The sequence below is a fragment of the Gallus gallus genome, chromosome 25 (genome assembly GCF_016699485.2).
Source record: "Gallus gallus isolate bGalGal1 chromosome 25, bGalGal1.mat.broiler.GRCg7b, whole genome shotgun sequence".
Classification (NCBI taxonomy): Eukaryota; Metazoa; Chordata; class Aves; order Galliformes; family Phasianidae; genus Gallus; species Gallus gallus.
Window position 1 is genome coordinate 1,178,535 of NC_052556.1, and position 20,649 is coordinate 1,199,183.

General features: G+C 57.6%; 4 protein-coding genes across 15 annotated transcripts; 3 read left to right on the forward strand and 1 right to left on the reverse strand.

Annotated features, from left to right (window-relative positions):
* Positions 1-2,892: 2,892 nt before the first annotated feature.
* Positions 2,893-4,521, reverse strand: LOC101750757. Its single transcript, XM_015298464.4, has 3 exons — positions 4,348-4,521; positions 3,886-4,218; positions 2,893-3,637 (listed from the first exon to the last, which is right to left on the reverse strand). Exons 1-3 carry the CDS (start codon positions 4,430-4,432, stop codon positions 3,378-3,380), a joined length of 678 nt encoding a protein of 225 aa, XP_015153950.1. The 5' UTR covers positions 4,433-4,521; the 3' UTR covers positions 2,893-3,377.
* Positions 4,522-7,480: 2,959 nt separating this feature from the next.
* On the forward strand, positions 7,481-10,506 carry LOC121107557 (natural killer cell receptor 2B4-like). Its single transcript, XM_040652522.2, has 4 exons — positions 7,481-7,647; positions 8,780-9,103; positions 9,168-9,425; positions 9,710-10,506. The coding sequence occupies exons 1-4, from the start codon at positions 7,569-7,571 to the stop codon at positions 9,889-9,891; spliced, it is 843 nt and encodes a 280-aa protein (XP_040508456.1). The 5' UTR covers positions 7,481-7,568; the 3' UTR covers positions 9,892-10,506.
* A 526-nt stretch (positions 10,507-11,032) lies between these two features.
* On the forward strand, positions 11,033-14,998 carry CD244 (CD244 molecule). 12 transcript variants are annotated; one of them, XM_015298465.4, is made up of 9 exons: positions 11,033-11,199; positions 12,332-12,652; positions 12,717-12,974; positions 13,302-13,418; positions 13,729-13,817; positions 13,957-14,022; positions 14,135-14,200; positions 14,329-14,430; positions 14,625-14,998. In XM_015298465.4, the coding sequence occupies exons 1-9, from the start codon at positions 11,121-11,123 to the stop codon at positions 14,700-14,702; spliced, it is 1,176 nt and encodes a 391-aa protein (XP_015153951.2). In that variant the 5' UTR covers positions 11,033-11,120; the 3' UTR covers positions 14,703-14,998. The 12 variants fall into 12 exon arrangements, with proteins under 12 accessions (XP_015153951.2, XP_015153952.2, XP_015153955.2 ...); XM_015298466.3 differs by having other exon boundaries at positions 14,332-14,430; XM_015298469.4 differs by having other exon boundaries at positions 14,371-14,430.
* A 1,174-nt stretch (positions 14,999-16,172) lies between these two features.
* CD48 (CD48 molecule) lies at positions 16,173-17,731 on the forward strand. Its single transcript, NM_001318404.1, is given in 4 exon segments — positions 16,173-16,283; positions 16,750-17,058; positions 17,130-17,384; positions 17,594-17,731. Coding segments are annotated over 4 exon segments (747 nt in total). The 5' UTR covers positions 16,173-16,192; the 3' UTR covers positions 17,686-17,731.
* Positions 17,732-20,649: the final 2,918 nt, after the last annotated feature.

The window sequence follows — 20,649 nt, forward strand, 5'->3', positions numbered from 1 at the left end:
CTGAGTCAGCAGCATCTCCTGCGCCCGCCGGGCTGCGGCTGTGCCAAGGGTGGAGGCGAGCAGCACTGGGGCCGGGCGCAGAGCGGCCCTTTCCTTGGCTCGAGCGGGGATTTCTAGCACCGATTTAGGTCGTTTGATTTATTTATTAGTCCTACTTATTTACTTATTTGCTTGTTTGCCAGACCTGCCACCCCCCAGCCTGCTCCCTGCGCTCTGGGTTTACCCTCTGTGCCATACGGAGGGGGCTCACGGTGGGCACTGTTCTCCACTCGGGGGCTCTTCCTCCTACTCCTCTTCCCCTCTTCCCCCCCCCAGCCCCACTCGGGGCTGCAGCTTAGTTCTCCTCACCCCCCCCTCCCATCCCGAACGCTCGTTCCCCGCCCCGGATCGCGGATGACGGCCCCGCTCTGCCCCCTGGTGCCTCCGGGAGTCCCGGGCCGGGGCGCCGGTGGGGGGGGGGGGGGGGGGGAGCGGAGACGTCAATGAAAGGAGCGGAGCGAAGGGGTGTTTAATTAAAACCGCAGCCACTCGTGGGTGATGTGGCAGCTGCGTGGGGACGATCGCTGTGATGCCGTGTCCGGCCGGACACAGAAACCTTCTAGCTCCCCAAAGCCCGTCCTCTTGTCCCAGACTCCACAGCCCCTTCCCTCGGCGCTGGGAGGGGTGGGGGGGCTGGGGGGACGGGATCCGCGTCCCGCAGGAATTCGGGGAGGAGAAAAGATGGCGCGGGGGGGAGGAAACGTGCGGGAGTTCGTGGAGCGCAAAGGAAAGGGCGAGAGGTCAGGGGGGAGAGGAGAGGAATGTGCTGATGGAGCGCAATGGAGGAGCTGCCAGCAGCGGGGATGGGGACAGCGCAGGGACCAACAAGTGGCAGACGGTGGGGGGGGGGGGATTCCCGGCTCCCACCGACGCAGCCCCCATCGGGATGGGGTGGGCTGAGCGTTGCAAGCCCGTCCTTGTGCTGCACGTGCCCCCATTGGCCTCGGGGGTCACCATCACGGTGCCCACCCCCCCAGCTGGTGGCCGGGCTCTCAGCACCCCCGCTCTCCTCGTGGAGTTGGCATCAGCAATTTGTTTTCTCCCCCTCGCCGAGCGCCGGAGGCAGAACAGGAACTCCCGCGGTGCGCGGCGGTCCATGAAAGCCCATCTGTGCCAATAATAATAACAATCATAACGATATTTATACAGAGCCTAATGTCTGCGAGCGGCTTCCAGAGCCCATTTGGAGGCAGCCGTTCGCCTTTGCTCATTACGAGCTGCGCGCTGGAGCGGAATGGCTAACGAAGAGCTCGTTAGGCGACTCGTGGGGGATTTGGCCGGTCTGCACGGGCGCAGCGCTTGGTGACACCACCGGGTCCCCTCTGTCTCCTCGGGTGGGGGCCCCTGGGGGCCGCATTCCTCTCCCTGCGCCCACCGTGCACCAGGGAAATGGGTTCTGCTTTCTTCTCACCGGGATGGAGAAATAATTTGCGAGCTCTGCAAAGCACCTCGGCGCGGGCAGGAGGTGGATTTCCCTCCACAGCCACACCGGGCTGCCGAGCCTGCAGAGCGGCGGCCGCTCTCTTTATTATTATTATTTCTTGTAAAGCAATTACGTGGGAGCTCTTTGCCTGTGCTCCCGCCGCTGTGACCCCTATTCCATGGCAATTAACGGCCCCAGGAAGGGAAGGGGGAGGGGGGGGGCGGTGGGTGCTGCTCGCCCGCTGCCGCCCGCTCAGCGCACGGTGATTTGCAGAGCGCTGCAGGAGCCGCTTTCCCGAGGAGACGCAGCTCATGCGCTCGTGCTCCGCTCTCTGCCAGTAACTTCTGGACTGCTTGGCTGATGGAAAGAGAATTTCACAACCGGGCAGAGGCACGAGGATAAAGAGCTCAGAGGGGCGTCCTCAGGGTCTGGTCGCTTTGCTGCTCGGTTTGCCTCCGTTTCCCCACCAGCAAACGGCGCAGCAGCGGCTTCCCCAGTGGTACGGAGAGCAGAGTTTGAGGGCTGGGGGGGTGGCAGGTGCTATGGGTTTGGCCAACATGCTGGGAATGGGGCCAAAATACTCGGGTTCTGGCCAAAATGTCCAGGGTTTGCCCAAAATATCCGTGATTTGGCCAAAATATCCACGATCTGGCCAAAATATCTGTTGATTTGGCCAAAATGCACCTCCAGCATCATCACCCCGAGGGGCTGTCCCATTCCCAGCTCTGCACATTCTTCACCTCAAGCGCTCCATCCCTGATTGTGAGCACCGTGGGAGCGGTGCCTCCACCCTCTATTTTTGTGTATTTGTGTTTTTTTCCCCCCCTTTTACATGGTAATTTCCTGAGCGTGTCTCCAAAGGAGGGTTTTATTTGCCACGTTTGTTTGTTTGCCTCCGGGGCGCTGCTTTCGGACAGAGGTGCTAATAAAGCAGACGTCTGTGGCTGGGGATCAGATTGTGTTCTTGTTAACATGTTGTTTCCTTTAAATAAATCATTGTCCCCCAGACTGGCATTCAATTATTAACGCAAACGCGGGGTGGGGTGGGGTGGGTGGTGGGGAACATGGGGTGTGCCTTAGTGCTTTCTCTCTGTCCCAGGGCATTGCTATGGAGTTGTGATGGGGCTCTGCTCATGGATCTGGAGGAGCCCTGTGGTATTGCTGGAGGGGATGTGTCCCCCAATAAATGGAAGAGATGCATAGGGAAGGGCAGGATCCACACTGCCCTGTGCTCCCCAGGTCCCCAAGGGGTGACCCCCGCAGCTCCCCCCACCCTACACCATAGGCTCTGAACATTACATGGATGTGGGGAGGATCCCACGGGGTTCTCCCTCCCCATTGCCCTTTACCTTCCCACTCCCATTCATAAAGCAGCAGAGCGGGTGTGAGGAGTTTTCCCAGGAGAGCATTTAGACAGGAGATTGGATGAGTAATTTTCTGGGAACACGAAGATGGCACCGGATCACTTATTTATGAGAACTTTTTGACAGATCTGCCCGTCCATAATTTATGCCGTGCAGCGTTTAGTTGGGGTCACCAGTAAATAATTCACTTCTTATAAACTGTGGAAGGTTGGATGAGATGCTGAATTGTTACCTCACACCAAATTCAGGGCTGTGGGTACGAATTCAGTGCTGACCCCATAAAGGAGGAGATCCCGGACTGGGAGTGCTGGGATACAGTGGGGTTTGTGTGGCCACTGGGAGGAAGTAGTGCCACTGGGTTTGGGGCTTGTACAAGAGATGAGGAAATGCATTTCATGCCCTCACAAGGCTTCACTGAATGTGGTGAATGTGGCTTTTCCTGTCTGGTTGAACGCAGTGATCATGGGAGAACTGTGGGGTTGTTCTGGGTGGGCTCAGACCCCACTCTTGTCCCTCTGGAACCCAGTGTGGGTCCCACTCATCTCCCAGTCTCAATGCCTGGTCACCACGTGCACAGCCACTAGCAGCACCACCAGTGGGCCAAACACAGAGGCCACCAGATACCCCCTGAGCATGCAGTACCCACCCCGTGCCCCACATGGCCCCGGAGCCTCCCCAGCACCTGGGAGCTGCCCCTTGCCCGGGCCCAGTGTGGTCCCCTCCCCAGCACCGGGCTCAGAGCTCATTGTTGGTCCAGATGTGCTCCTGCTGTGTCCTCCTGTGTCGCTGTCAGTTGTCCCAGGGGGGTGATCTGTGTGTGAGAGACATGGGGTCAGCCTGGGGGTGCTCTGTGGGGGGCTGTCCCCTCCCCCTAGGATGTGGGTGTTGGTGGGGGTGGGTGCATTGGGTGCAATGTGGTGATGTCACCACAACAGGAAAGGGGATTTCTGCACCCACCGCACTCCCCGGAGGAAGCTGCAGGGCCAGTGGGCTGGGATCAGGGGGTCTGTGCAGGGGGGATCCATCAGCATGTCCCCCCCCAGGGTTACGGGCACTTACCGAGAACCACAAGGTAGGAAAATGTACTGGGGCTGCTGGGCTTGGAGGCGGTGTCCACCACTGCAGAGTACCGGCCTATATCTGTGCTGCGCAGCTCTGTGATCTCCAGCGACAGTACCTGGGGATGGATTCGCAGCCGGTCTTGGAATTCAGGCAGGAAACCCACTGCAAACTCCTTCACCCTAGGCTTGGCCTCGGCAATGTGTGTGCCGTGCCTTTCAGACATCCAGGTGATCCTCACGATGTCCTCAGCCACGGGGCGCAGCTCCGGAAAGGACAGTGGCTGTCCCTGCTTCCCCTTCAGCACCACGGAGGCATGGCAGCTCTGCAGACCTGCAAGGGACAGGGTGACATGTGCTGGTGACACCTCCTGATCCCCCCACATCCCACCCACCCCAGGGACAGCAGTCACAGCAGTGCCTCCATCCATCCCTCAAAGCACCCCAAAGGCAGCAACCTTACCCCCAGCCATCACCAGCAGCACGCAGCCGAGCAGCACATCCCCAGCTCCAGCCAGGACTGGAGGTCCCCTCCTGCAGACCCCCATTTCGTGGGGCTGAGCACAGTGGTGCTGCAGTCAGGCAGGAGGAGAATCGCTCAATGTGTGCAGGGAAGGATGCGGGTGTGCGTTTGGGTGAGGAAGTGGTGATGGGGACACTGGGATGGGCATTGCTGCGGAAGTGACAGTTGCTCTGCCAGGATGTGCCAGGACCCGGGTCTGCCCAGGGGGGAGGGTTCCATGGGGGGAAGGGTGCGTTGTTGTGCCACACTGAGCCCATCAAACTGTAGGCATGCTGGGAACCCGAGGGTGATGGTGCTCATGGGTTGGGAGTGGTCATAGGGAGCCCGGAGTATCCCATCCCCATCCCACCAAATCCACCTGGGAAAGGGTTCTCAGTGCTGCACCCCACGGCACGAGTGAGTTACATCTGGGCTCAGAGGCACTGCACAGAGCAGCTCCCGGGCTTTGTTTTGCTCCCCAAAGACGCAGCTCCAACCCCCCTCCCTCCACCCCCGGAGTCTTCTGCCGCCCCTGACCCTCTCGGAAGTGAAGCTCGTGCCCCCACCACGAATTTGGGATTCATCCACGGCACCAAAAGGTGCGGGGGGGGACCCGGCCGAGTGACACAGAACGCGATCCCGTGCTGCCACCTCCCGGGCGGAGCCGCGCGGGGCCGCGAGGGCGCTGGGGCTGAAATCACTCTTTCTTCCCCATTTCGTTGGCATATGAGGGAGAGTGGGATGCTGAGGGAGGGGGCTGTGCACGGGCGGGGGGTGAGGGCGGATAACGGCCTGATGCGGGGCGGCCCCGTCCTGCTCCCACCCCACACCCTCTCCCACCCCCGCCCCACACAGTGTCCCACCGGGGGTGGCATTGGCCGCGTGTATCCATCCCCTCTGCGACCACGCGAGCGGCGCTGCCTGCACATAAACCCGTCCCACGCTCCCCCCCTCGAGCCCCCTGCACATCTCAGGGGCCACATTTCGCTGGAAGGGGGATGAGAATCCACGGATGATGCACTGAATGAAAACACCTTCTCCTCTGCAATGCGGTGCTTCGAGCATGCAGCATCTTCCCTTCCTCCTCAACGCGGGCCGTGAGACGTGCCGAACGCTTCCCTTTCATTCCCGTCCCTTTCTCCCCCTCCTTCGTTCTCCTTCCTGCGGCTCAGCGCTCCCCGGGCAGGCTGCGAGGAGCTCCGACAGCAAAGGGAACGTCCCCTTGATGTAAATCGTTCCCTACATGTTGAACTCGGCCGCAGACAAAAGCGCTAATTAATCGGCTCAGCCCCTGCTCTGGAATGGAGGTTTTCAACCTTGCAGAGCACCGCGTTTCCTTTGTAGCCTTAATTAGTTTTTGCTCCTCTGCCTTCGAGCTTGGGGGGGGGGGGGAGGGGGGGGTGCGAGGCCGTGGGAGCGTGCGTGTCCCAGTCACTGCGGGAACACGCGGGGATCGGCCCGGTGGCAGCTAATGAGTGCCCGGCAATTAACAGTGAATGATGAGCGTGGCTGCACTGCCCCCTCCCCTTCCCCCCCTCCCGCCCCACCGAAAGGAGAAATGGAGCAGAGGGGGTGATGCTGATTGCTGCATCACTTTGGTTGTTGGGGTCCTATAGGGGTGTGGAGGCACCAGGGGATGTGGTGGAGGAGGAGGGAGGACCTCGTGCACCATCTGTGTTAGGGATGTGGGGACATTCTCACTGCTGGGGAGATGGAGCTGAGCTGGGGATGCTCACATGCACTTTTCCCAGGGGTTTGCTCAGGAGCTCCCTGTCTGTCCCTTAATGCAGAGCTCCCATAGAGGAGCACTGGGAAGGCTGTGTGCAACAGGGTCCTCCTTGTGTTTGGCTCTGTGTCACCAACAATGTGCACAGAGCCCATAGAGGAATGCTGGGCTGAGCTGGTGGGGCTGCGTGAGGCTCTGCCTGCAGTCCTTGGGGCAGCCTTGAAATCTCAGGTGGAAAATGGCCATGAGCGAAGTAAAGCCACCCTCAGCTCATCGGTATCTCCCAACACTGCTGATTTACTGATGGATCTATGATGCCCAATAAGGGCCCGACACATCACTGCATGCTCAGGTCCACGCTGCATGGTTCGTCTGGACACAGCACAGCTGCAGTTATGGAGCAGTGAGAAGAAACCTCCAACGATGCACAGCAATGGGCTGAGCTTCCCCACGCAGTCGGGATGGAGGGGGGGATGCAGTGTTGGTGCTGTTGGGGTCGCCGCGCTGCTCAGCATCACACTCACAGCTCTGTGGTTCCCTTGATTTGGGAAGCAGCTCCTGCTTCCTCCCACACCTCCCACATCCTCCAGCGCCCCGGGCTGGTGTGAAGGAGTGATTGCCAATACGCCCACATTGGGGCTATTTTTTTTCCTGAGAAATGCTTGTTATCTGTAGCTGATAGGAAGGGAATGGGTTTTTTTCCATGGACAAAGAGAAGCTCAGCCCTAGCCCTTGTGTGTTCCCCCTTCCCGTGCCCCCAGAGCACACCAAAGCCCAACAAGTGCAGCACACTGTCATAGATATGTGGCCTTCAATTAAAAATAAACCTCATCTTTTCTCACAACAGCTCCTTCTTGATGACCTGAGATAAGTAAAACCACCAAGAGAGAATTTCTGTACCTTGGAGCAGCGTCCTCTGCATTCAGCACCACTTTATGGTGGTTATTCTCCCCCAGCACTGCTGGGCAGCTGTGCTGCACGATGCTGAGCGGGAAGTGCAGCAAGACATGGGAAAGTACATGAGACAAAAACCCCCCAGAGCCCCCACTTCATGCCATAAGGGGTCTCTGGTGGCCAGACCCAGCTCGGGGCTCTCTGAGCTGCAGTCGGGGTGCTCTGCTGTTGCAACACCCAGTCCTGCCACAGCAGAGGTGCAAAAAGAAAGCAAAACCCCCAGAGCAACCCCCCCGAGTCATTAGAATTTGCTTCCTCCGTGATGCACAGCCACCGAGCCCTGCAGGAGCATCAATCCCTTGTGGTGACAGAGCCCGGGATGCCTCCATCCTCCCACTGGTGACGTGGGGATGGCGTGTGGGGCAGAGGGGAGGTGGTGACGCAGAGGGTGTTGCACAGCAGCATGTGTCCATTGGGGTGCAAGGGAGGAAGTTGCTGATGGCTGGACGCCGTCTCCCAGCTCTGTCTCCAGCTGCAGGCAGCTCGCTCACACGGTGCAGTGATGCAGCAGCACGGGGGTGCATTGCATGCACTGGAGATGCTGCTGTGCCTCGTGCTGGGAGCAGCAGGTAGCGGGCAAGGTGAGGAGAGGGCATAGGGTGGGGGGAGTTGTGGGCTGGGGCTGTGCCATGCAGAATGGTGGGGTGTGCACAGTGCTCGCAGGGGCTGAGGGTACCCCAGGAGGTGGAGCATGGATGAAGGAGGTTGGCTTTGCTCGGGTCCCAGCCCTGCCCTGCCCAGCTCAGGTAGAGCCATCTCCAGCCCTCACGCAGCAACTGTTCCCCTTCTGACTGCAATATGTTTGGAGCCGGTTGTGCTTGAGTTTCTCCTCCCTAATCCCAGGGACAGTGCTGCAGGGTAGCAGGGCTGTGCTGCGAGCACCCCCTGAGGCCCCCAGGCTCTGGGCACACCTCCAGAGCTGCCATTCCAAACTCTTGGTGCATCCAACCATCACCTCCACCCCCGCTCTCCTTCCAGCCCCAATGCCACCACCAGCGCTGTGCAAACCATCCCTGGGGGCTGCACACAGTGGGGTGCAGCTGGCTGGAAGCTGTGCAGCACCGCCTGCAGCAAGCAGGGGCTCAGCTGAGCTGCATGCAACCCCCCCAAGATGTGGTTAACACCACCGCTCACACCTTGCACCTTTTCTTGCCTTGCTTGCTGGGGCTGTGGTGGCCAGGCACGCACTGCTTTTGGACTGCCAGTGTGGTCCCAGACCTGCAGATGAAGGAAGTGGTGCACGCCAGGCTCTGCTGACTGCTGGCTTGTATTTGCTTTGGGGGCTCTTTATCTCGCCTATGCCAGAGCCCCGGACATCCGTGGCTGCTTTGCAAAGGGGGAAAGCAGAGCACAGCTTCTCTGGGACAGAAGGGTCCTTTGGGTTAAATTCAGGCTGCAGCAGCCAGGAGGGAGATGGGGTTCAAAGGAGCAACTGGATACTTCCCGTGTGGTCTGCAGCTGCCTGCTCTCTGGGCAAGGCAGAGGGGATGTTGCATGGGCAGCTGCAATATGTGGCCAGAGTGCACGGCGTGGACAGACACCCAGCACTGCAGGAGCTGGGAGCACGCGGGGACCCATCGCTGCTCCATCTGCACCAAGGAGTGGTGCCCAGAGGGGATGGATCAGCAGCACAGTGGGGTGCAGCACAGGGGTCCCCATCCCAGACTGTCCCTCTGCATGGGGACACTGCGCTCACCTTGTGCCCTCCCCCAGGGACTGGAGAGTGCAGGAACAGGGCTGTGCTCACGGGTTCGGATCTGCATCTGCTGCTGGAGGAAGCACTGCCACCGTATTGGGCAGCTGTTTCCTGGAAAGTGACACTGGAGGCTCAAGCCCGGCAGCGCATCCTGACGGTTCGGAAGGATAGAGTCGACCCTGCAAACAGTACTCTGATTTCTCAGAGAGCCACTTTCCACTGGGAGCCCCTCTCCCTGCAGATCAGAGCTGTCACCCAGGCAGACAGCGGCATCTATTATGCAGAGATTGTAAAGTCGACTGGCTCTGTTTTGAACAAGTGCTTCCATGTGTCAGTGTGGGGTGAGTGCCTGGATCCCCTCTCCATCCTCCTTTCCCATCCCCTCTAACCTCCTTGTCCCTGCAGAGCCCGTGGGCAGCCCACGCCTGGAGACACTTGTGCTACAGGAGGAGCAGGGACGGTGCCACCTCCAGCTGTCCTGCACTGTGCCCGGGGCCACTGCTGTGTCCTACAGCTGGTCCCGAGACAGTGATCCACTGGGCAACCAGAGTGTGCTGGTGGTGTCCGAGTATGTCCAGCCTGTGCTCTACGTCTGCAATGTGAGCAACCCGGCCAGCTGGAGCACGGCCAGCATTGACATGGCCACAGCCTGCGCCCAGAAAGGTGATTTGTCCCCAGCTCCACCAAAGCTGGGTTTGGGTCTGCATTGCTGCAGACTTGGGTTCCCCATCTCCCCCTCCCCATATGTTTGTATGCTGCTACCATGGAGAAAATGTGCCCTTCTGCTGAAAAGGGAAACATCACTGCTGGAAACTGCATGCAAATGGACGTTGTGGTTTCCTGGGCAAGTCTCTTCTCCATTCACCGGTCATGATGGTGTCTGTTGTTTGGAAACATCCGCTCTCTGCCCCGCATCACCCATCCCTTCTGCCTTCGTTCCTCCCCAGGGCTGTTTGGTGCCATCCCGTTCTGCGCAGTGACCGTGTTGCTGCTGTTGGCCGTCTGCATTGCTAGCTGCATCGCCTACTGGTTTGGGAATTGGTGGATGGATGGCAATGAATGTTCATCACCTCTTGGAGCAGGGATTTGTCTGCGCAGAGCTGGGGATGGGTCAGCACCAGGATGCTGATGGTCGTGGTGGCATTTTGGCCAAACTTTGGACATTTTGGCCAGTACCGCAGTATTTTATCCCCATCCTCAGCATGTTGGCTAAACCCAAAGCAACTGCTCTCCCCAGTCCCAAACTCTACTCTTCCTGCCTTTGGGGAAGCTGCTGCTGCACCTTTTGCTGGTGAAGACATAGAAGCACCGAACAATGAAGCAAGGGGACCCTGGGGACTCCTTGCTGAGCTCTTCATCCCTGCACCTCTGCCAGGTTATGAAATTCTCTTTCCATCAGCCAAGCAGTCCAGAAGTAACTGGCAGGGGGTAGGAGAATGAGCACATGAGCTGCGTCTCCTCAGGAACTGTAGACTGGTAGAAGAGTTGAGTTGGAAGGGAACAATAAAGGTCATCTACTCCAACTCTCCTCTTGATGCCTCACACACTTTATGGCCATATTTAGAGACACATGCTTGTTTTCTGGGGCTGATAGGAAGGGAATGGGTTTTTCCACGGACAAAGAGAAGCTCAGCCCTTGTTCTCCATTCCAATTCCTCCAGAGCACACCAAAGCCCGACAAGTGCAGCACACTGTCATAGATATGTGGCCTTCTCTTAAAAATAAACCTCATCTTTTCTCACAACAACTCCTTCTTAATGACCCGAGTTAAGAAACACCCACAGCAAAGAGAATTTCTGTCCCTTTGAGCAGCGTCCTCTGCATTCAGCACCACTTTATGGTGGTTATTCTCCCCCAGCACTGCTGGGCAGCTGTGCTGCACGATGCTGAGCTGGAAGTGCAGCAAGACACAGGAAAGTACATGAGACAAAAACCCCCCAAAGCCCCCACTTCATGCCATAAGGGGTCTCTGGTGGCCAGACCCAGCTCGGGGCTCTCTGAGCTGCAGTCGGGGTGCTCTGCTGTTGCAACACCCAGTCCTGCCACAGCAGAGGTGCAAAAAGAAAGCAAAACCCCCAGAGCAACCCCCCCGAGTCATTAGAATTTGCTTCCTCCGTGATGCACAGCCACCGAGCCCTGCAGGAGCATTGATCCCTTGTGGTGACAGAGCCCGGGATGCCTCCATCCTCCCACTGGTGACGTGAGGATGGCGTGGGGGGCAGAGGGGAGGTGGTGACGCAGAGGGTGTTGCACAGCAGCATGCGCCCATTGGGGTGCAAGGGAGGAAGTTGCTGATGGCTGGACGCCGTCTCCCAGCTCTGTCTCCAGCTGCAGGCAGCTCGCTCACACGGTGCAGTGATGCAGCAGCACGGGGGTGCATTGCATGCACTGGAGATGCTGCTGTGCCTCGTGCTGGGAGCAGCAGATAGCGGGCAAGGTGAGGAGAGGGCATAGGGTGGGGGGAGTTGTGGGCTGGGGCTGTGCCATGCAGAATGGTGGGGTGTGCACAGTGCTCGCAGGGGCTGAGGGTACCCCAGGAGATGGAGCATGGATGAAGGGGGTTGGCTTTGCTCTGGTCCCAGCCCTGCCCTGCCCAGCTCAGGTAGAGCCATCCCCAGCCCTCACGCAGCAACTGTTCCCCTTCCGACTGCAATATGTTTGGAGCCGGTTGTGCTTGAGTTTCTCCTCCCTAATCCCAGGGACAGTGCTGCAGGGTAGCAGGGCTGTGCTGCGAGCACCCCCTGAGGCCCCCAGGCTCTGGGCACACCTCCAGAACTGCCATTCCAAACTCTTGGTGCATCCAACCATCACCTCCACCCCCGCTCTCCTTCCAGCCCCAATGCCACCACCAGCGCTGTGCAAACCATCCCTGGGGGCTGCACACGGCGGGGTGCTGCTGGCTGGAAGCTGTGCAGCACCGCCTGCAGCAGGCAGGGGCTCAGCTGAGTTGCATGCAACCCCCCCAAGATGTGGTTAACACCACCGCTCACACCTCGCACCTTTTCTTGCCTTGCTTGCTGGGGCTGTGGTGGCCAGGCACGCACTGCTTTTGGACTGCCAGTGTGGTCCCAGACCTGCAGATGAAGGAAGTGGTGCACGCCAGGCTCTGCTGACTGCTGGCTTGTATTTGCTTTGGGGGCTCTTTATCTCGCCCGTGCCAGAGCCCCGGACATCCGTGGCTGCTTTGCAAAGGGGGAAAGCAGAGCACAGCTTCTCTGGGACAGAAGGGTCCTTTGGGTTAAATTCAGGCTGCAGCAGCCAGGAGGGAGATGGGGTTCAAAGGAGCAACTGGATACTTCCCGTGTGGTCTGCAGCTGCCTGCTCTCTGGGCAAGGCAGAGGGGATGTTGCATGGGCAGCTGCAATATGTGGCCAGAGTGCACGGCGTGGACAGACACCCAGCACTGCAGGAGCTGGGAGCACGCGGGGACCCATCGCTGCTCCATCTGCACCAAGGAGTGGTGCCCAGAGGGGATGAATCAGCAGCACAGTGGGGTGCAGCACAGGGGTCCCCATCCCAGACTGTCCCTCTGCATGGGGACACTGCGCTCACCTTGTGCCCTCCCCCAGGGACTGGAGAGTGCAGGAACAGGACTGTGCTCACGGGTTCGGATCTGCATCTGCTGCTGGAGGAACCACTGCCACCGGATTGGTCAGCTGTTCAGTGGAAAGTGACACTGGAGGCACAAGCCCGGCAGCGCATCCTGACGGTTCGGAAGGACAAAATCTACCACACAAACAGTTCTCTTTCTCAGAGAGCCACTTTCCACTGGGAGCCCCTCTCCCTGCAGATCAGAGCTGTCACCCAGGCAGACAGCGGCATCTATAATGCAGAGATTGAAGAGTCGACTGGCTCTGTTTGGACCAAGTGCTTCCATGTGTCAGTGTGGGGTGAGTGCCTGGATCCCCTCTCCATCCTCCTTTCCCATCCCCTCTAACCTCCTTGTCCCTGCAGAGCCCGTGGGCAGCCCACGCCTGGAGACACTTGTGCTACAGGAGGAACAGGGACGGTGCCACCTCCAGCTGTCCTGCACTGTGCCCGGGGCCACCGCTGTGTCCTACAGCTGGTCCCGAGACAGTGATCCACTGGGCAACCAGAGTGTGCTGCTGGTGTCCGAGTATGTCCAGCCTGTGCTCTATGTCTGCAATGTGAGCAACCCGGCCAGCTGGAGCACGGCCAGCATTGACATGGCCACAGCCTGCACCCAGAAAGGTGATTTGTCCCCAGCTCCACCAAAGCTGGGTTTGGGTCTGCATTGCTGCAGACTGGGTGCCTTCATCTTCCCCCAACCCCCCCCCCCCCCCCGCCGCCCCAAGCTGTTTTACTGCTACCATGGAGAAAATGTGCCCTTCTGCTGAAAAGGGAAACATCATTGCTGGAAACTGCATGCAAATGGACATTGTGGTTTCCTGGGCAAGTCTCTTCTCCATGCACTGGCCATGATGGGGACTGTGTTTTGAAAATCATAGTGTCATAGGATCATCTTCAAATGTCCACCCTCTGCTTCATGTCACCCCTTCCCTCTGCACTCATTCCCAGGGCTGTTTGGTGCCGTCCCATGGTGGGCCGTGACCGTGTTGTTGGTGCTGGCTGTCTGCATTGCTGGCTCCATCACCTTCTGGTGTTGGAGGAGGAGGGGGAAGGACTACCCTGCAGGTTTGTCTCCACTTGGAGTGGGGATTTGGCTGTGCGTCTCCTCCTGACACCCCTTGTGCCCCTGGGTATCCTCCCGTGCTGCCACCAGCCCCTGGCTCTGCCCTGCTCTGTGGGACTGATTCCCATCCCAAAGCTGCTGCTGGCACAGGAGGGTCCATCTCATGGGGTCTGGGGCACTGTTTGGGTTTTGGTCAACATTTGCTCTATTCTGGAGCAGCACCCCCTTACCCCATGGCCAAGGGATGCTTTCCTCCCCTGCTTCGCTTTGCTGGGGTGTGCAGGGCTGTGAGCTGTAACCTCTCTTGCCCAGCGTCAACCATTGTTGCTCCCTCAGAACACACTGACCCACCTCTGACTGTCTACGAGGAGGTGGGCAGAGTCCGAACTGGTCAAGAGCCTGTGAGTGTTGGGTGCCCCCCTACCCCCCTACCCCCTGCCGTGCTGAGCCCTGGGCAGCACATGGCCCCAGGATAGCTGCTGTCAGTCCAGGCTGAGTGGCTGAGTCCTTTGACCAGTTTTGGGCTGCTTTCTCCTGCAGAACAGGAACAGTGAGGCTCATGCAGTAGGAAACACTATCTACGCCATGGTCCACCCCAAAGAACAGGTGGGGCCCTGTGCTGGGATCCATCCCAGGGGAGCTGTGTGGACCTAAAGATGTAGGGCTTTTGCCCATAATTTGCTTTTCACTCCATATTTCCTCTGCTCCCCGCTGGCAGAAGCCCAAAAGCCCTCAGAATCCTGAAAGCTGCACCATTTACTCCACTGTTCAACACAGGATGAAGGTGAGTGTAAAGGCTCTGGCCCCTCTGCAGCATCAGAGAAGCTCAAATCCTCACCAGTGCTGAGGACATAGCTGGGACCTCACAGCCTTGGAGCTCTGGGGCTGCCCTTAAGGCCTCTTGTGGGGCAGCAGCCCCCTCCTCTATCCCCAGATCCACGCTCTGCTTTGCAGTCCCCCTCCTTCAGAAGGAAGAAGTTGGACCCAGTTCTGGTTTCCACTGCCTACATGGAGGTAACAGGCACAGGACAGCGGGCAGACGAGCCCTGCACGTCTCCTCTCCAAGTACCATGCTTCTTGGTGACGGAATTTGGGTGACTTCCTGGGTCATTTTTGGTGATTCTGGCCACCAACAGAAGCCCCACATCACACACCACGAAGGGCTGCAAACGCCTCTGCTGTGCTGACCCTCACCCACTTCCCTGCAGGTGACGGCACCTTTGAGACGCGGTTACACCCCATCGCAGAGATCATCCCCATCTCCCATGGACCACCACAACTCCTGACCCTCACAGGCACTCGGATCACCCCCAGCAGCCCGAGGGCTCACTGCGGATGAGAACATCCGGACTTGGGTTTTGCAAAAGCCACAACCCTATCCTGACTGCTGCGGGGGGCTCAGCCCTGCACCCAACGGTCCTTCCTTCCCCCGACGTCCTCCGACGGCACGAGAGGCTCCGGGAGGAGGGGAGGGGAGGAGCGAAAGGGGACTCTGGCTTCAAAAATCGCACCAAAGGCGAGATCAAGGCTTTTATTTGGGATTAAAATTAAACGTGTCTCTTTGATGGGAACTCTCTCCCGACGGCGCCGCCCGCTCTCTCTGTCTGAGTCCCCCGCATCAAAATACCTTTGTGTCTGCTCCCTGCGAAAGGAGCGTTAATTGGGATGGTTAATGGGGAGCATGCTAAGAAGCTGCTAAGGTGGGGAGGGGGGGGGGGGGGCGGAGAGGGGAAGGGGAGAAGGGGGGGAAGGGGGGGGGCTGCTGTCACAGCAGGAAATTAGGGGGGTGGGCGCTGCTCACTGGGGCTCAGACAGAGCCGTGCTGTTGGTTGGTGCCGCCCTCCGCACCTCGAGGCACCCAGGTGAGAGCAGAGCACTCCTGGCCCTGACGCAGGGGGGAGGCAAAATGCAAACGAACGCAAATCCACTGGTTTATTCATTCTTCTGGGCGAGCAAAGTCTGCTCCTGTGCCGTCAGTACCGACTCATTGCTGTTTCGGCCGCAGGAGGTGGGTTTGGGTTGTGCGTGGCTATGAGACCTCTGTATGGATGGGGTCGGGACACGGTGACGTGCTGCCATGGGTGGAGATCCAGGGCAGAACACATGGAAGGAGCTGCTGCTTTCGTTTGGCAGGAGGGATAGAGAGGTGAGAAACCTCTCCTGCAGGCATTGGCTCTTCTTCCTGGTGGATGTGAGCTGCTTAGAGCTGGAATTCAGCAGCTCAGAGCTCTGCAGCACTGCCATGTGCCCTTATCCCATTGTCCCCACAAACGGAATCAGTCATTAACTCAGGAAAAGGCTTAAGGCACTGGTGCTCATCGTTAGTGGGATCTCAATGACGACCAATCACTTCAGACAGCACAGCAAAGTCCTGATGAGTTAGAAAACAACATCTGTCCCCGTAGAGGGCACTGCACCTTGTGCTGATGACTCCTCATGTGGCAGCGCTGCCAGAGCTCCGTTCTCATAGGTATTCCCAACTACCCCACCAAGGGAAGCACATATCTCGCCTCTACTTGCTTGACAGAGGAAGGAGCTGAACAGCCAACCAAACACATCCATCTGACCCAACAGCATTGCGGAGTGTGCTCTTCTCAGATAGGAACCGTAAGTTGCAGAAGTGAGAAACGCCTACGCTTTGTGCAACAGCAGAAACCAAAGGCGGCAGTGCTGTGGGCGACCACTGCCGCTCCATGAGCACGCATCTGTGAGCTGGGGCCTCAGACGTGCAGCTGGGGGGTGGGGGTGGGGGGGCTGCTGAGAGGGGTTGTTTGAGATGCTCAGTGTGGATTTTGGGCTCCAACATGGAATGAAGGTGGCAGCGGTGTTCACGGTGCAGCTTCTCCTTGCTTTCTTCGGCATGAAAGGTACGTCCGGGTTCCTCCGGGGTGTTGCCAAGTGGGGCCACGTAGATAGAGGCCATGTAGATAAGGGCCACGTTGACTGGGGCCATGATGCTGGGATGCCGTGGTGCTGGAGAACATGCTGGTGAGGAACATGCTGGTGGGGCTGGCAGTGGTGGTGTGCAGGAAGGACGTGTAGGGCACCCATCCCCACCCCATGTTCTCCCTTCACCCTTCCTATCCCCATGCTGTGCCCCAGATATTACCTGCTACCACATCCTTTAGTCCAATCGCTCCCCGTGGGACTCCCTCCTGTCCCATCATACTGGAGGCGAGGAGCTGCCGAGCGAGCTGGGAGGGGAAAGAGCAGAGGGAAAAGGGAAGTGGAATATCTCAGGGTCTTCTGAGCCAACGGAGGAGTGGCTGAGGTGGGGGCTGTATCTGTCCATCCCAGCCGCCCCAGTAGCCCAGTTCTGTGCTTTCCTGGCAGCATGGGCGCAGAAGGACCTGCAACACGTGGAGGGGGTCAGTGGAGGGGTGGCCTACCTCATCCCCCGCACCCAGGGCTCCTTCTATAAAGTTGAGTGGCGCTTCGGCAGGGACCTGAAAATCGCCATCCACGAGAATGGGGAGAAGGTCAACTACCCCAATGGCCCCTACAAGAATCGCCTGAAACTCTTCCCTAATAACACACTGAGGGTGGACCACCTGAGGAAAAATGACAGCAACACCTACTGGGTGTATATGGAGGATGGTGCGGGCACAGAGCACCCTGAAGGCATCGTACTGCAGGTGTATGGTGAGCTGGGGGGGTGGTCCTATCAACCTGCAGGGAATGGGGTGGCTGTGACATCACCCTGTCTTCTGCAGACGCAGTCCCCAAACCCACCGTGAATTACGTGGTGGAGGACAGCAAGCCGGGGAGCTGCAAAGTCACCCTGAATTGCTCGGTGGCGCTGGAGAATGTCACCTATGAGTGGTTGCCTCCTGAGAGGGTGACATCAAATGGTGGCGAGCTGTCCGTCTCCTTCAACCCCTTGGTGGAAGTCTACACCTGCGTGGTCAGGAACCGCGTCTCCATGAACAGATCTCAGCTGATCTACAAGCACCCCTGCTCCTGGGAAGGTACCAAGTGGGATGGGTGGGAGGGAGCACTGGCTCACAGAGTGCCCAGCAATGGTGATGTGGCGTCCCTGTGAGGCTGGAGGTGATCTCTGGGTGATGCTCCTTTTCCCCTGGGCCGGAGGTGGAGGAGCTCCTGGGCTGGGAGGGAAGTGGGGCTGTGAGCCCTGTGGTAGTCCCACCTGTTGCCCCAGTTCTCCCTCTACCTCCAGCTGAGTCTGCTGCTCCCACTGCCTCCATCAAGACCAGCCTGCTGGTGTCCCTGGGATGTCTCCTCCTTCTCCTCCTCCTCACTCCGCCTTAATGATGCGTCACCGTTAATGCCTATCCTCCAACCACTGTCACATTCCTGCTGTAGGACCAGCGTGAATGAAGCACCCTGACCATTGAAGGACTACAGTTCTCCAGGAATCCATCACAACCAGCATCCAAGACAAACATTCCAGTGACCCACGCACTGTGCCACCATCTCAGCCTTTACTATGCAACCATGAGAGTTTTTCATGGGTATTCCATATCATGACAACCGTTAGAGCTGGGAGGGTTGCCAGAGAGCTGCAGCCTTCCTCCCTTAAAACTCTGCCAAAATGTTCAGTGTTCCATAGGTGTTCAGCAGTGATCTGCTATCCCAAGTCATTATTGGGATATTATCACTATCATGCCCCACGTTGGGTGCCATTGAGCCACATTGGAACCTCTTGTCCCACGATGGGGTGGGTGGTTCGGTTGAGATAAAGAGAAACTGATATATGAGAACTGGTAAAGGAATGCATATATACAGTATAAAAGGAATCAAGAGTAATAAATCGAACAAATGGGAGAGGGACATGGCCGCCTAAACATGCTGTGGGATGGCCGTACAGTCAGAAGGAGGTCCCTGTTTATGTCACTTCCCCCCTCCCGGAAACTACGTGGGAACGACCAGAGCTGATAAGAGTTGCAGCATTCAGCTCTCAGGAACCAGGAAACACAGCCCTCCCAGCTCTGAAAGTTCACTGCAGGACGTCATGATATGGAATATCAATGAAAAACCATAGCAGCCACAGGGACTGTCTTTCATAACAGTGCTTTGAGAGAACCAGCAAAACAAATCAATAAATTGACGGTTAACTGCTCAAAAACTGTCCACTCCTCAATCATGGGACATGCAGGGAGAGCTGAGCCCTTCCTGGGGGCTCCCCATGGCCTTGGGCATCCCTGGGCATCTGCCAACCAAAGTGATGTCCAGTGGGACCAATGCATGGTGAAATCCCAGGTCAATCTCAGGGTTCAAAACTGGCCCCTGGGGCACCCCCAGGAGGCAGCACAGGGATTTCTCATTCTGAGACAGCAGTGGAGGGGCTCCAGGCCGTGATGCATTAAATGGTTTCCTTTTCACTGTAGCTCTCACGTTTTTGGGTGCATGCACTGTGTTCCTCCTGCTCACAGTTCCCTTCTCTTATTCCTTTCCTCTTGGTGTTGGGTTACTGGGGGTGACAGGGAACTGTGTTTGTCCCCACTGCCCTCATTGGGGACAGGAGCCCTTCCACAGCTGTCCCCGGCCACTTCCCAAAGCCATCCCTAAGCACCACCTCCTGGGGGATCTGGGTGGCTCATTTGATAACCAAGAACAAGCAGGAGTCATTCCAGCTCGTGTTTAATGGGAGGCCCAGGGTAATTCCTTGTGTGTGACTGCCCGATACTCCCAGCACCGACGTGAAATCCCCCCTCTGTGATATTTCCCAGTGCCTCACATGCTTTTCCAGCCCCGAGGCATCAGCTTGCACTGCCTGGTGCTCAGCCAGATGCTCTCTGAGCAAGGACAGTCCTGCAGGACACGGGTTGGTTCGGTGTGGGTTTGGGCATAGCTTTGCTTTTAGCATCAGAAATAATTTATTGGTGACAAAAGTCACGGAGCGCTCGGAGCTCCGGCTCCTCTGGAAAATGGTGGGAGGCATAAAATGCAGCTTTTATTTCATCCTGACACCTAAATGTGGTCTGTTTTAAAACAAACAGAGGAATTTGTGCTTCACGCTGCTGCCTCCGCTCTCTTCCGCAAAACAAGAGAGAAAAAGTAACAGAAAACTTGAAAAGAGTGATAGGAAAAAAACCCTTCTCCCATTGTAAAGCAGCGGTGCTGCGCAGGCTGAGCAATGGCAGAGATGAATAATTCATTCCACTAAAAACACAAAAACAACCAAGATCTTCTCACCCCTTTCCAGCAATAGAACGTGCAGGCGGAGTTTTTCCAGCCTCAGTGTGTACTGAGTGCTGTCCCTGCTCCATCCATGTCTTGTGCATGTCCCATCCATGTCCCATCCATGTCTCATGCATGTCCCATCAATGCTGCATCCATGTCTCAACTGCGTCCCATCCATGTCCCATTCATGTCCTGTGCATGTCCCATCCATGTCCCATCTATGATGCATCCATGTCCCATCCATGTCCCATGCATGTCCCACCCATGTCTCATCTACATCCCATCCATGTCTCATGCATGTCCCATTCATGTCCCATCCACACTGCATCCATGTCCCATCCACGTCCCATTCCTACACCATTCATCTCCCATCCATGTCTCATGCATGCCCCATCCCTACTCCATCCATGTCCCATCCACATCCCATCCATGTCCTATCCTTGCTCCATCCATGTCTCATCTGTGTCCCATCCATGTCCCATCCATATTCCATCTGTTTCATGCATGTCCCATCCCTGCTTTGTTCATATCCAATATTTCTCCATCCATGTCCTGTCCCTCCTCCTTCAGCCAGGGGACGCCCACAGCAGTGATGACAGCCACTATCCCCAGACACCAGCAGAGCACAACCCCTGGGGTCAGGCTTAAGCACTGCAGGAGCAAACTGGAGCCCCACGATGCTCAGGTTGAGGGTCTCCTCAGTGGGCTTTAAGGACTGCCTGTGCTTCTGATTGCAGCAAAAGCATGGAGCTGAGGCTGCAGGCTGGGACCACCCTGGATCCCATGCACCCGGAGTAGGTTAATCCCCAAATATTCACTGTTTTTCCTGCTGTGAGCCAATGCTGTGGTGTGGGCTGTGCTTGTGCCGCATCCTCTGCCCCAGCTGGAACTGGGCAGCCCCGGGAACCTGTTACCATACATAAAGCGAGTTTGGTGCTGGCCATTTCCTCTTCTCTTGGAGAGTGGGTTAAGGGTCTGTGGCAGATGATGTACTTCTGAAGAATACCATAAATCGATGCTCTGGGCCCTCCTGCAGCTCTCCGTGGTGCTCTTCAGTGATGCGTTCAGCAGCACTTTGAATACTTTCCA

Excerpts from the sequence above, each read along its gene's own strand:
- LOC101750757 (XM_015298464.4), bottom strand. The coding sequence starts at position 4,432 with ATGGGGGTCTGCAGGAGGGGACCTCCAGTCCTGGCTGGAGCTGGGGAT. Across the intron at positions 4,219-4,347 it reads GCTGCTGGTGATGGCTGGGG|GTCTGCAGAGCTGCCATGCC; the intron begins GTAAGGTTGCTG and ends TGTCCCTTGCAG. Across the intron at positions 3,638-3,885 it reads TTCCTACCTTGTGGTTCTCG|ATCACCCCCCTGGGACAACT; the intron begins GTAAGTGCCCGT and ends TCTCACACACAG.
- LOC121107557 (XM_040652522.2), top strand. The coding sequence starts at position 7,569 with ATGCAGCAGCACGGGGGTGCATTGCATGCACTGGAGATGCTGCTGTGC. Across the intron at positions 9,104-9,167 it reads CTTCCATGTGTCAGTGTGGG|AGCCCGTGGGCAGCCCACGC; the intron begins GTGAGTGCCTGG and ends TTGTCCCTGCAG. Across the intron at positions 9,426-9,709 it reads CACAGCCTGCGCCCAGAAAG|GGCTGTTTGGTGCCATCCCG; the intron begins GTGATTTGTCCC and ends GTTCCTCCCCAG.
- CD244 (XM_025143545.3), top strand. The coding sequence starts at position 11,121 with ATGCAGCAGCACGGGGGTGCATTGCATGCACTGGAGATGCTGCTGTGC. Across the intron at positions 11,200-12,331 it reads AGCAGCAGATAGCGGGCAAG|GGACTGGAGAGTGCAGGAAC; the intron begins GTGAGGAGAGGG and ends GCCCTCCCCCAG. Across the intron at positions 12,975-13,301 it reads CACAGCCTGCACCCAGAAAG|GGCTGTTTGGTGCCGTCCCA; the intron begins GTGATTTGTCCC and ends ACTCATTCCCAG.